This window comes from Bubalus kerabau, chromosome 8, assembly GCF_029407905.1.
Source record: "Bubalus kerabau isolate K-KA32 ecotype Philippines breed swamp buffalo chromosome 8, PCC_UOA_SB_1v2, whole genome shotgun sequence".
In the NCBI taxonomy this organism is placed as follows: domain Eukaryota; kingdom Metazoa; phylum Chordata; class Mammalia; order Artiodactyla; family Bovidae; genus Bubalus; species Bubalus kerabau.
Window position 1 is genome coordinate 64,255,384 of NC_073631.1, and position 14,863 is coordinate 64,270,246.

At 45.0% G+C, this 14,863-nt stretch overlaps 1 protein-coding gene across 2 annotated transcripts in view; it reads right to left on the minus strand.

Moving 5' to 3' along the window:
• EEPD1 (endonuclease/exonuclease/phosphatase family domain containing 1) overlaps window positions 1-14,863 on the minus strand; it is a 127,078-nt gene that overhangs the window by 42,257 nt on the left and 69,958 nt on the right. For both annotated transcript variants that reach the window (XM_055590416.1, XM_055590415.1), the window contains exon 3: window positions 120-171. In XM_055590416.1, coding sequence (XP_055446391.1) covers window positions 120-171 — 52 coding nt within the window. The remainder of the gene's footprint in view (window positions 1-119; window positions 172-14,863) is intronic.

A 14,863-nucleotide genomic window follows, 5' to 3' on the forward strand; every position in this document is an offset into this window, starting at 1 on the left:
AAACAACAGACCAACTTTGCAGCAAGTGCTGTCTCTGGCAGTAGAAAGTGGAGTTTTTCCTGTGTGTGGCACTCTGCTCTAAGTTTATGAATCTGGGGTAGGAGGAATAAAATATTTACCTTTTCCAGGGCCTCTCTGTCAAGTAGTTCTTGCACAGCTAGCAGCTTGATGCTGTAAGAAAAAAAGTAAAACCACACTTGAAAACAAAACACTTCACGTCACCAAACATGAGACAAGTCATGAAAACAAAGGTCTGAAATTTCAGCCTGCATTTCTACACCACCCCCAGTCTGAAGGTGACCTTTGGTTTGAGCTGAAATGACCATTTCAGAACTATCTGAAATGTTTCTGAATTGTAAAAATGATTTTACCATAGAATCCAGCAATTCCACTTCTTGGCATATACCCACAAGAGTTGAAAACAGGGACTCAGATATTTGCACGCCCACGTTCACAGTAACATGATTCACAGCAGCCAAAAGGTGAGAACAACTTCAATGTGCATCATTGGATAAATGGATAAACAAAATACAGTGCATACATATGATAAAATATTATTTAGCCTTAAGAGAAGGAAGTTCTGGCACTTGCTACAACATAGAGGAAACTTGAAGACACCATGCTCAGTGAAATAAGCCAGACTCAAAAGGACAAATACTGTATGATTCTTCTTACGTGAAGTCCCTAGACGTGTCACACCCAAAGAGACTGAAAGTAGAGTGGTGGTTGCCAAGGGCTGGGGGAGGCGGGAATGGGGAGTTATTACTTATTGGGTATGGAGTTTCTGTCTGGGAAAATGTTCTGGAGATGCTGGCGACGGTTGCACACAAAGTGAGTATGCTTATTGTCAGTGAAATGTACACTTATTAATGGCTGAAATAGTAAATTTTATGTTGCATACATTTCCCCACAAAAATTTCTAAAGGCAATTGATAGTTGCTTATGTAAGCAACTTCAATAAATTCAGAGGAATATAAAGAAGAAAACAGTTACCCATGTTCAGCACTAATCTTCCCTTGATGTCCCTCTGATGAGAACAAATAACTAAAATCACTCCTTATGAAGACAGCCTGCTCACCCGCTCATTTGTTACTGCATATGGATGGAGCCCTACTGGGTGCAGGAAGCCAAGAGCACCTGATGACTATGACCTGCTCCTTGCCCACAAGGAGTTCACAGCCTCCTGGAGGCCACGCTGAGGGAAAGGACCAGCAGGGTGCCAAGTGGACTGGCTGGGGAGCCGAGAGGAGCCCAGCCCGCCGAGGGCAGAGGCGGCTTCCTCTAGGAGGGACCAGGTTAGCGTTGCCAGGGGAGGGGCCTGGGGAGAAAGGCAACCAGGGACAGAGGCACCACGGAGGAGAGAAAGGGCTTGGAGTGTATACAACTCGCCAGTTTCCAGCTTAGGGGCCAGAGCCCAGACTTCAGCCAGCAGCTGAGATGAGGGAGTTCAGATGTGTGGGAGCAGGTCCCTTCTGTGACAAGTTGCTTTTGAAGTGTCTGGGGACACAATGAGCAGGCAGTCAGGGCAGGACGGCCCAGCACTCAGGAGGAAGTGGGAGCTTGGTGAGACTGTTCAGGGGGCAGGTCAGCTCTCCATGGTGTCATTCTGCTCCCTCCCCGCCCAGCTAATCTGCTTGTGGTCACTGGTCACTGCACCCCTACCAACCTGCACAAGCTCTCCAGAGCAGAAATGGGCCCCGCCTGTACCACACACCTCCCTCAAAGGTAGTTATGCCCGTAACAAGTTTCACCTCAACCTACAGAATTCTTAAAAATCTCCCTATACAGACAGGCAGGCACTGCCCAACCAAATGACTAGGTTTACCTAAAAGCAGTTCAGCAAGTGCAATAAAAGTGTTAAAGGCCTACAAGAAACCACCACCACCACCACCACCAATTTAGCAGACATCAGGGCTAATGGACAAGACCCTGTGCATTCCCTCTGCTCCAGTCACTGAGTTTCCTTCATCTATTGGACATGTTTGCTTTTGCTGTTCTCTGGCATGGAAAGGTCTTCTCCAAGACCTTGACAACACCAGTTACATCTAATTACATCATCCCAGGCTAAGTTCAAATGTTAACTTCTCCAAGCAGCATTCCTGGTCACCTTGGATTTTTTTTTTTTTTTTATGTGTACTTACTGGTTGTTGTTGTTTAGTCACTAAGTCATGTCTGACTCTTTTGCGACCCCATGGGTTGTAGCCCACCAGGATTCCTCTGTACAAGGGATTTCTCAGGCAAGAATACTGGAGCAGGTTGCCACTTCCTCCTCAAGGGGATCTTCCTGACTCAGCGATCCAACCCGAGTCTCCTGCATTGACAGGCAGGATTTTACCACTGAGCCATCTGGGAAGCCTAAAGCATTTATTTGTCAGGTTGCTTTTGTCTGTTTCCTCTCAAGAGCAGGGAAGCTCTTTGAGGCCAGGGGCTCAAGGGTCTTCTCATTACATCTGTGGTGTCTATAACTGACATGAAGGACACCCAGGAATATTTATTTACTGGCTGCCTATGAGGGCCCAGGGGCTTACAAACCAAGTTGCTCCTGGTATGGATAGCTAAAATCACTGGTCAAGCTTTAGTTTCTCTGTCTGAAAAGGAAACCCTCCAATGAGATGACTGTGTGTGTTTTGTGTTTTCCTCAGGGTGGACAGCGCTACACACATTTGTAGAAATGCCTGCTCTGTCTGGTGGCAGGTCAAAGCTACCAGTCACTCCTCAGTTCAGTTCAGTTCAGTTCAGTCACTCAGTCATGTCCGACTCTTTGCGACCCCATGAATCGCAGCATGCCAGGCCTCCCTGTTCATCACCAACTCCCGGAGTTCACTGAGATTCACGTCCATCGAGTCAGTGATGCCATCCAGCCATCTCATCCTCTGCCGTCCCCTTCTCCTCCTGCCCCCAATCCCTCCCAGCATCAGAGTCTTTTCCAATGAGTCAACTCTTCGCATGAGGTGGCCAAAGTACTGGAGTTTCAGCTTTAGCATCATTCCTTCCAAAGAAATCCCAGGGCTGATCTCCTTCAGAATGGACTGGCTGGATCTCCTTGCAGTCCAAGGGACTCTCAATTGTCTTCTCCAACACCACAGTTCAAAAGCATCAATTCTTCGGCGCTCAGCCTTCTTCACAGTCCAACTCTCATATCCATACATGACCACAGGAAAAACCATAGCTTTGACTAGACGAACCTTTGTTGGCAAAGTAATGTCTCTGCTTTTGAATATGCTATTAGGTTGGTCATAACTTTCCTTCCAAGAAGTAAGCGTCTTTTGATTTCATGGCTGCAGTCACCATCTGCAGTGATTTTGGAGCCCAGAAAAAGAAAGTCTGTCACTGTTTCCACTGTTTCCCCATCTATTTCCCATGAAGTGATGGGACCAGATGCCATGATCTTCGTTTTCTGAATGTTGAGCTTTAAGCCAACTTTTTCACTCTCCTCTTTCACTTTCATCAAGAGGCTTTTGAGTTCCTCTTCACTTTCTGCCATAAGGGTGGTGTCATCTGCATATCTGAGGTTATTGATATTTCTCCTGGCAATCTTGACTCCAGCTTGTGTTTCTTCCAGTCCAGCGTTTCTCATGATGTACTCTGCATATAAGTTAAATAAGCAGGGTGACAATATACAGCCTTGACGTACTCCTTTTCCTATTTGGAACCAGTCTGTTGTTCCATGTCCAGTTCTAACTGTTGCTTCCTGACCTGCATATAGATTTCGCAAAAGGCAGATCAGGTGTACACTCTAATTCCCAATGCACACCTCTAGATTCCATGTTATCAACAGGTAACGCAAGTTACAGGCTAAGGAGAGTCCGGCTGTAACTCAAGTTTCAGAAGCTTAAACTGCTTCTGAAATAACCACTGGAAAATACTTATATTGGAGGAACTTCTAAAACAGTCTCTTGTTCCTGCCCTTCTCTACAGTCATGAAGTCCGATTTACTATCAGATATCAACAGGTTAGAGAAAAGATTTAAATACTGTTAATAAACTCAACTCTCTTTTTCTCCCTATTCACAAAGACACTATATTCAAAAGACTGTAGAACCTGATCTGAAGACCAACAGTCTCAGGCTTTGAATAAAGACGAAATTAAAACAATTTCTGTTGACTCTTTTCAGAGTCAAAATCTGAAGGACGCTATTCCCTGCTTTCACCAGGTTACTTTCCTCTTGAACAGGGATAGCCAATACTTGGCATGCACACTCTCCAACTCTCCTCACCTCTTTGCATGGAACTTCCCCCCGTTAGCTTATATACAGCTTCAGAATCCTTCTGAACACTCCAGTAAGCCACAGCCAATCCAGTGAAGCTGGCATGTGAGATGAAACCAATTTAGCTTCTGCTCTAAAATTAATACCAAATAGGTTTTGCGTGTTGAATGGAAGCAGAAAAAAATAAAGACCTTTTCACACTATTAAAACCCAGCAACACAAATGAGCTTGCTTTAGGGGCAGATGGAGAAAAGATAACAGGACACTCAAATCTAGATGGTTTGAGGTTCATAATGGAAACAATACATGTTAATCAGAAGTTACTGCTCCAGCTCCTCATAACAGTGGATTTCTTCAGAAAGCTTGGGTTTTTTCCTCCTTAGAGTTGTAACCTTCGGGAGTTTCAAGATTTTTCCCATTACATAACTCTCCTACTGTTAGTTCTTACCTTATTGGAAACTCTCCAGGTTTGGAGTATTCGTTTCAGTGTTTATGGTATCAGATTCTTCCAGCACATCAGATACTCCCTGGGAGGAAATTTCACACACACGAGGAAGCAATGAACCCGTTTACCAAATCCTCCATCTGACACCTCTAACTTCTTACCCTGGAAGGAATCTCATCTCTCAATTTCAGTTTTGCCCCTCTTCTCTCCCTCCCTCTCGCCATGTCTCTCTTTTTCCTTCCCTCTTTCCATTCTTTTATTAATTCCACTAACATACACTGGCACCAGGAAAACAAAGATGAACGCATTATTGTTTCTGACCTCAAAGGGGCTAGGATGCTGCTGGGGCACAAGCTATGGGAGGCATGTCTCTCTGAGGCTCTCCAGGTTCCAATGTGGACCAGCAGAGCCGGACTAAACAGGGCATGTCTGTGGGGTGACCTGGTGCTGGGTCAGCATCCTGTGAACATAGCAGAGCTCCCATCAGATGGAAGCTTCAGTTTCTTTTTCACACTTGACTTTGAGAAGAGAGGCAAGTCACACAAAAGCAGCTGACAGCCGTGATTTATTTGGAAAAAAGGCCATTTCAAGGCCAAGTTGTGAAGTCAAGATGGGCAACACTTAGAAGGACCTAGAATGCATGCAATTAATGTTTGCTAAGTAAGCGACAAGGAAGTGAAGCACTCGAGGGCAGATGTCTTTAGAGCTCATTAGTGGCTGACACAGCGAGGGCTGTAATGGAATTTGAAGCGGTGAAGGGGAACGAGTCAGGTAGACACTGACAGCAAGGAAAAGAAGAAGCAAAGTTAAAGAGAAGACAGAGGGCTCCCTGTTGCTTAGGGTGGCAGGCGGAATGAACCTCAATGACCCTGTAAAGGCAGATAACAGGTAACTATGTGGGTACACAAAAGCACTTAAAAGAATAAACTCCCAACCATACAGAAACTCTCGCTTCCAGAACAGATTACAACCCACATGGCACCAGAGTCAAGAATTCACTCTAGCCAGCTTTCTCTGAGGATTCTGACACTTTGAGTTTCCACTGCATTTATTAAGTGCCATAGCTTAGTGCATGAGATACAGTAGGTTTCAATAAATGCAGAAAGGCTGTAATACAATGGAGTCAGCATTCACTGCCCAGATAAAGTATTTAAGGGGTAAGTATTATATACCAGGCACTCCTGGATGCAGAGGAAACAATGATGTACAATGATACAACGTAGCCTTTGCCTTCAAACTTCTAAGTTTAATGGAGGAACCAGGTAAGTGCATCAACCAGGTGAAGAGCGCTCTCTAGAGGCAAACTCGGCTGCTGTGAAGCTCTTTGGAAGAACTTAATAACACACAGCAGGGAGGCTTCCTGGGAAGTGACTCCTAGGCCGACGCTTTCGGGCTTGCAAGGCAGAGAGGTGGGGTGGCAGGAATAGCACAAGGTGGGAGGCCAGGCACAGCTCCCACAGGGACTGCAGAATGGCCAGGGAACATGGGGTGTCTGGGGTGTAGCACAAGTGCTGAAAGATTCTTCTGCAGAAACAAGCAGGGCCAGGCCTCTGAGAGGGTTTGTTAAGCCACATTAAGGAGCTTGGCCTGTACTTGGGGGGCAAGGAGAGGCCAGATGATCTAGAGCTGTGGTGTGGCAGAGAACCCAGGACACAGAACATGCCCGGTAAATGTATAAAATGGCTCTGATGTGCAGAACCCCTGGGGGTGGAATGGGATGGAGGACAAGACTGGAGGTAGCGAAACCTGAGATAGGTCCTAGGAAGAGATGACGGAGGCTGGTGTGGGGAAAAGGCACTGGGCTATTTCCAAACTGATCAGCAGCTGGCAGAACCTGATGAAGCAGCAGCCGTGGGGGGTGTGGGAGAGAAACATCCCCTCGGCTCCCAGCCTGTGAAAGTGGGGGCTGGAAGGGCCAGCTACGTGGCCTGAAGACAGTGAGTCAGGTCCTGGACACACTGACACTGGGGCCTGTGGGAACTCTCAGTGGGGTATGAACAGCAGCTGACCATCCCTCCGTGAGTTCCGGGCTCTGCAGTGGACACCAGGCACATGAGGGCAGTGACTGAGGAGTCAGGTCACCCAGGGGGCTGTGCAGAGGGACAGAGCCCGAGGACCATCACCACACAAGAGGCAGGCAGAGGAGCAGGGCCTGTTGTGGGGACAGAGAAGGAACTGCCAGGAAGGTTAAGGAAAACCCAGAGCACGAGGCCCAAGAGCCAAGAGGAGAGCGCGTCACACAAAGTTGGGGGGGTGCTGGCTCTGATTCTGAGGAAGCCAGGGAAGCTGGGGCTGGTGTTCTGGAAGAGAGAGCTTTCAGGAAGTGGTAGAGGCACCAGGTTTCACAGTGAGGAATGGATGGATGGATGGGAGGTGAAGAACAGGAAACAGTGAGATTAAATTCCAGGTAGAAGAGGTAGGGTGGTAGGTCCCCAGCAGAATTTGCCTCAGGGGCAGAAGGTAAGCCAAGAATTCCTCACCATATTAAGTGCACATAATTATTATTATAATAAATAAATATCAGTTCAGTTCAGTCGCTCAGCTGTGTCTGACTCTTTGCGACCCCATGGACTGCAGCATGCTAGGCCTCCCTGCCCATCACCAACTCCTGGAGCTTACTCAAACTCATGTCCATTGAGTCAGTGATGCCATCCAACCGTCTCATCCACTGTCATCCCCTTCTCCCACCTTCAATATTTCCCTGCATCAGGGTCTTTTCAAATGAGTCAGTTCTTCGCATCAGGTGCCCAAAGTATTGGAGTTTCGGCTTCAGCATCAGTCCTTCCAATGAATATTAAGGACTGATTTCCTTTAGAATGGACTGGTTGGATCTCCTTTCTGTCCAAGGGACTCTCAAGAGTCTTCTCCAACACCACAGTTCAAAAGCATCAATTCTTCAGTGCTCAGCTTTCTTTATAGTCCAACTCTCACATCCATACATGACCACTGGAAAAACCATAGCTTTGACTAGACGGACTTTTGTTGGCAAAGTAATGTCTCTGCTTTTTAATATGCTGCCTAGGTTGGTAATAACTTTTCTTCCAAGGAGCAAGCATCTTTTAACTTCATGGCTGCAGTCACCATCTGCAGTGATTTTGGAGCCCAGAAAAAGAAAGTCTGTCACTGTTTCCACTGTTTCCCCATCTATTTGCCATGAAGTGATGGGATCAGATGCCATGATCTTAGTTTTATAATTATATATAAATATAAATATGGGGGAAAAAGTGATAGATGCTCAGTCATGTCTGACTTTTTGCAACCCGTGGACTGTAGCCCACTAGGCTCCTCTGTCCATGGAATTCTCCAGGCAAGAATACTGGACTGGGTTTCCATGTCATTCTTCAGAGGATCTTCCGGACCCAGGGATCAAACTCAGGTCTCCTGCATTGCAGGCAGATTCTTTATCATCTGAGCCATCTAAATATATATATATAAAGTACAGACATGATGCCTCTCAGGGCTTCTTCCCTTCTCTCCCTCCTTCTCTCTTGCTTTCACCACCCCACCCCTGCGGTATCATCATCCCTCTCCACCAATGGTATCCTCTACAGGGCTCAGCTTTTCTTTCAGAGCATAATCACCATTTGTACAATTTGAGGGAATCGTAAAGGTCAGAAAGGGGCTTCCCTGGTGGCTCAGATGGTAAAGAATCTGCCTGCAATACAGGAGACCCTGGTTCAATCCCTGGGTCAGGAAGATCCCCTGGAGAAGAGAATGGCTACTCACTCCAGTATTCTTGCCTGGAGAGTTCCATGGATAGAGGAGCCTTCTGGGTTCACAAAGAGTCAGACACGACTGAACAACTAATACACTAAATGTCAAAAGAGTCCTAAACAATGCCAGGGTGGTTTTGTTTTGCTTTCGGGTAATACCATATTTCCACAACTTCTTCTGCAGGAAAAAGGGGAAGGCGAGGGCAATTCCTGGGAATGCAAGTTCTATGCCAGTGCAGGAGCCCAAACTGTCCCCAGGCCTGGCAGCCAGGCCACTGAGGACAGCAGGGTTTCCATGCACACCTTCAGCAGGAAGCCAGAGTCTTGGCCACAGCAGAATAAACTAGTGGGGTGGAGACAGGCAGCCTTCCAGCAAGGAACAGGAGTGGCAGGAGGAGAGGATGGAGAGAAGGGCAGAACTGTAAGCAGGGCCATTGGTCCCGGGAACTGGCTGCTCTCTACTCATGTGTCCCATGTAGGATGGGGGGGGGATGCGGGGGGCACTTATGAAACTTCACAAAAGTCAAATTCAGAAAGCATATCAATCCAGTTGTCTGAACACTTCCCTTTCAAGGAAAGTTCCCCATTATCTTCCCCTGAACAAAGTAAGGAAGAGTGCCCTCTTTCGATCACCAAATTCTAGAAGTTGCCGTGGGTGTTAGGTTCAGACTCATTTTCCCTAATGCTTTATTATTTCCCACCACTGGCTGAGGGTTGAGAACATAGTGGTCATCAGCCTCTGGATGCAAGTGGGCATGGACTTGGGAAGAGAAGACCAGCTCCCAGGGAAGGAGGGGTTCTTCTCACATGGGACCTTTCAACCCCATCACAGCCAAACAAGCTTGCATCCCATCCTTCCCCTCCAAAGCCACATGCTGAATCAGCACATCAGGACTAGAACAGTCTACGTGGAATTTAGCTTGGGTAACTCTTCTTGGCAAGTTTGCAAGAACTAGTCTGCAAAACACTGGGCAGGAAACTTCTCTGATGATCTTCCTGTGGTTTTTGTTCTATTCAGGTTTTCAACTGCTTGTATCAATTACAGTAAGTTCCATTTCTTCGAAGACTGTCTAATCCCTTCAGATTTTCAAATTTTGAGCCCGGAATTGCACTAGTAATCATTTTTAACTTAAAAACAACTTCTGATTCCGTGGTCAGACCCCCTTCCTCGTTAATGTGTATAGATATTTTTTTCTCAATTAAAAAAATTGGATTTCTGAGAAATCAGTATATTTTGTTGGTCTTCTGAGAAAATCAGCAACAGGATTTATCAAGCCTAACATCTTTTTCTAATTAATTAAGGTCAACATTTATCTTTATTGATTTCTTTCTCCGACTTCCATTGTTTTCTTTAGTTTCTCTATTTGCCTTCTTGAGTTAAATATTCAGTGATCTAAATGATTTCTTGTATATAAAGCCATGAATTTTTCTACAGGTAAATATTTGTCCTTGTTTCAAATCCGGTTATGGAGTCTTCTTGTTACTTTCTGTCTAGTCTGCTTTGGTCTCTTATGGACTCCATAGTGTTTGGATTATGCTTTTTTTTTTTTAATCTCTGAGTATTTGGGTTGTAAATTTTATAATTTTGTGTTTTCTATAATTCTAGTACATTGTGGTTAAAGAAAGTACCCTGTGTCTTTTCTGCTTTTAAAAATATATTGATGTTCTTTTTGGTCTACTTTATGATGAGTTTTGTTTTTCTGTTTCCAGTGTTGGAGAAGTTCCAGTTGGTTTTGAATCTTCCAGGATTTACCTGTAAGTTTTTCATATTAGCACAGGGACAGAGAAGAGCTCTGGGATCAGCCAGCCTGGGTTCAAGCAGCACCACCTACTGGTGCAGGACCTTAGGAACCTTAAGGACAGTGGGTGGGAGGGAAAGGACCTGGCAACCACAGCTTGGCTGTGAGCAGAGACAATGAAGGTAGAGCCTTTAGCATGCTGCTTAGCTCAGAATAAACCCCCTTTTACTAGTAAAAGGTAAAAACCTGGTAAAAATCTCCTTTTACCAGAGTAAATGGCAATTACTGGTACCAATACTATTCAGAATCTTTCTTTAGCCATTAACAATTCTCTAAAGATTAAAATAATACAGGAAATAACTTTTTTTGGGTACTAACCTATTTCAGATAAATAACACAACAAACCTTTACCTCCTCTTCCCTCGTTTATCTCTGTTAACAACACTCTAGGCTTTAGACCCAGAACACAGGCACACTGTTGACTTTCCATTCTACAGTTTATCTTAGGAACAATTTCTGACATTTGTATTTGCTGGATAACCAGACTTAAAATAATAATTTAAACTGTTCTGTAGGTTTACTGATTACAGTGCCTATGTGACCTATTCTTGAGCTCTATTCTTCCTTACCACTTCAGCTTCTGCAATATATCTTTAAAATTTAAAAAAAAGGAACATGTTTATTTTCCTAAGCCCTTGCATGTCTGAGAATGTCCTTCTGATGGGCTTCACACACAGAAGACACTTCAGTAAGTATAAAGTAGCTGGGCTACAATATAACCTCCTCCCCCCCCCCCAAAAAAAACTTTATAGATGGTTCGCAAACTTACTTGATAAGCAGAAGAGCTTTTACTCTTTCAGATTCCCAACCCAGATAGGTGTGAATATATACAAACTTAAAAAAACAAAACTCCCTGGTATTCTAATCTGACAGGTTCAATATAGAGAACAGATCTAAAGTCATCTTGATTTTTATGATTCTTCTATTTGGGCACTTATGAAATGTGTTTTCTTCTTCCCCTTTATTTTTGTACTCTGTATGTGCCCCAGGGTATGCCCACATATGGGCCTCTTTCACTTGAGTTTGTTTAAAATGTGGTTAGTGAGCTCTTTACATTTATACACAGTCTCTCATTGGCTCAGGGAAGTATCTGATCAGTTCAGTTCAGTCACTCAGTCTGACCTTATGGACTGCAGCACACCAGGCTTCCCTGTCCATCACCAACTCCTGGAGCTTACTCAAACTCATGTCCATTGAGTCAGTGATGCCATCCAACCATCTCATCCTCTGTTGTCCCCTTCTCCTCCCACCTTCAATCCTTCCCTGCATCGGGGTCTTTTCCAATGAGTCAGTTCTTCGCATCAGGTGGCAAAACTATTGGAGTTTCAGCTTCAGCATCAGTCCTTCCAATGAATATTCAGGACTGATTTCCTTTAGGATGGACTGGTTGGATCTCCTTGCAGTCCAAGGGACTCTCAAGAGTCTTCTCCAACACCACAGTTCAAAAGTATCAATTCTTCGGTGCTCAGCTTTCTTTATGGTCCAACTCTCACATTCATATATGACTACTGGAAAAACCAGTACGGATCTTTGACGGCAAAGTAATGTCTCTGCTTTTTAATATGCTGTCTAGGTTTGTCCAGGGCACTAACCCCAATAATGACCAATACCAATAAGCCAAATGTGGGCTGTCAGTTCCATATTCTGTATCTAAACCTTGACTCTTGTTCTCATCTTCTATTTTCCAGAATAGTTTCTCAAGTTTCTTTTTCCTTCACCCACATCACTGATTTGATATTCCATAGCATTTGTATTAGCTTTCCCTGATTGCCCTAGCAAATTATCACAAGCTTGGTGACTTGCCACAAAGACATTTATTCTCTTACAGTTCTGGAGGCCTGAAGGCTAAGATCAGTGTCACCAGGCCAAATGAAGTTGTCAGAACAGCTGTACTGCCTCAGGAGGCTCCAGGGGAGAATTTGTTCTCTGTCTTCCAGCTTCTGGTGGCAGCTGACATTCCTTGGCTTGTGGTCACATGGTCCCAATCTCTGCCTCCATGGTCACACTGCCTTCTCTTCTATCATCAAATTTCTCTCGGCCTATCTTTCAAAAGAACACTTGTGACTGCATTTAGGACCTATGTGGATAATCCGGGATAACCTCTCCATCTCTCAAGATCCTCACCTTAAACACATTGGCAAAGTCGGTTTTTGCATTTAGTGTTCACAGATTTCCAGATTAAGATATGGGCATCTTTGGGGGGGGGCATTCTTCAGCCTCTCACATATTAATACTCTTCTGTTAATACTCCTGCAAATTTGGATCTTAGTTCTGCAGCTGGATTTTTGTTTCCTCAAAACCTTTCTTCATTTAATCTGTATCTTTTTTTTCCTTTTTGTTGCCTTTTCGTATCAACCCATCTTTGCCTTACATTTTTCTGCTCCTACCCCAGGGAGGCCATATCTTTTTGTAGATACTGCGAATGCTACACATTTCCCCCAAATGCTCTTCTGCAGCCTGCTGTAGGTGATTTTTCCAAAAACAGACCTGCTTCTGGGTCTTTAGAAGCTATTGCCTTTACCTTATCCTGGAGGACTTTTCCCCACAGTCTTTTTTATCTTTGCGTGCATGCTCAGTTGTTCAGTTGTGTCTGATTTTTGTGATCCCATGGACTGTAGGCCGCCAGGCTACTCTGTCCATGGGATCTTCCAGGCAAGAACAGTCTCATGTCAAAAAAAAAAGAAAAAAGAATACTAGAGTGGAGGTTGCCATTTCCTCCTCCTGGGGATCTTCCTGAACCAGAAATCGAACCTGTGTCTCCTGCATTGCTTGCATTGGCAGGTGGATTCTTCACCCCTGAGCCACCAGAGAAGCTCTTTTTTTGTCTTCATTCATCCTTGAATAAGGAAAAGTTTGTCCAGACCAGTGATGAAAGTTCAACAGATGTTATGAGTAGACTGGCAATGATTTCATTTTCTGCCCACCTGCATAAAGAATGGATCTTTCTGTACCCGCTGTGGGAGAGGACAGGGCAAAGACATGGCTTCCAGTGATTCAGAACCCTTGCTCTAACAAAGTTCATTTCCTTCCCTGAGACTTAACTCAAGACAGAAAGCTTTCTATTTTCCCGCATGCACAGGTCCCAGGACACCCTCCTTACAGCACTTTGCTTTGGGGAAACATACTTACTAGAATGCACTGAAACCCTGCCAGTTTCCCCTATTCCCCATCTGGTTTTCTTCCCATGGTTTCTTTCTCTACTTGGATACAGGGAGTAATAAAGAGAAAGAGAGATGAATTTACAAAAGACCACATCTGAGGCCTGCAGCTGAGAGGAGGAAAAATAAAGTGTGTGTGTGGAGCGGGGAGGGCAACCAGTTAGAATTTACTTCAAGTACATGAATCAGGAACTAAACAAAAGAGAAGGTATAAAGTACTTTCTGATGTTTCTTGGGGTGAGGGGGTTGAGGGCTCCTTTCCATGAATCTTCACGTCATCAACTACATCCTAGACAGAGCCCCATGGCCCAGCTCTGTCTTCTCGACATCATCAGTTGATGCTTCCAAGATTCTGGCATTTGTCAGTCCCTGGTTTTTTGCTGACTTGGGAGTTTTGTTATTTTTCTGTGTCATCATGGGTATATCAGGGAGAAATCAGGAGGAGCTGCAAGCCACAGGGCACCTGGAACCAGGTTGGAGCCTGTGTCTTTCTGATGAACAGGACGATGGTTTCGGCAACAGCCAAATGCTTCCAGAGATAGCATCTCTGAAGGGCAAGATGATGTCTGGTCTTCTATTTTTAGCAACTGGATTGTTCAGCAGATGGGAAGACAGGCTCCCCCTCAAACTGCAGGGCTCTGGATCCTCCACATGTGGAGAAGTTCCCCCAAGAGAAGCAGTTTTCCTGAGGGCAGGTTCAGTCAAGCTTCAGGCGCTTCAGGCCTCTAGGCTCTTGAGTACTTGGCAGGCATCCCAGATCCTGGCTCTCAGAAAGCCCCTCTGTGTGGAATCGGGCCAGTGCCCCCTGGAAATCACCTCAAGCACAAACCACGGGAATTGCCAAAGGCAACTGACTTTAACGGAAAATGGCTGAAGATGAGCAGGGCTAACGGTGGACAGTGGAGGGGAGGGGGGCTCCTGGTGGAGACTGAGAAAGGCTTTTCCAACCTACACTTCTCTTCTGCAGCAGCAAATTATCTACTTCATGCCACTTTCTAAAAAGGTTAAAACATTTGGCCTAATCTAAGGTCTGAGGCCCCACAAGAAAGCCCATTAGGAAGTTAACGGCATGGTTTAACGGCAGGAGAGAAAACTACAGTAGACTGGGCGGTTTTATCCCTGGGAAGTTTGGAAGACAAGACACAGGAGTAGACTGAAATGTGGACAGAACCAATGAAGGCGAGAAGGAAGATGCTTTTAATTGAGTGTTTTCCCGATGTCAGGCTCTCTGCTAAGGCTTTATTCTTCTGTTTCACTCATACCTCAGAATTTCTCCTCAACGGCACAGTGGTGAGAAACTGCAGATCCCAAAACTAAGGAGTGCTCAGGGGTGGCTCTTTGATTTGGATACTACAAAATTAGTTTTTCTTACTCCTGGCTTTGGGATATTTTATTCTCAACTGAAGAGGCAGGAATTTCTACTCCTATTTTGCAGCTTCAAAGTGATTAGTTGGCTTCTGTAAGGTCCACACAAGAGCTAGAAACAGAGACTTGAGCCCAGGTCCGTATGCCTTAAAAGGACTCACTTTTTTTTTTTTTTT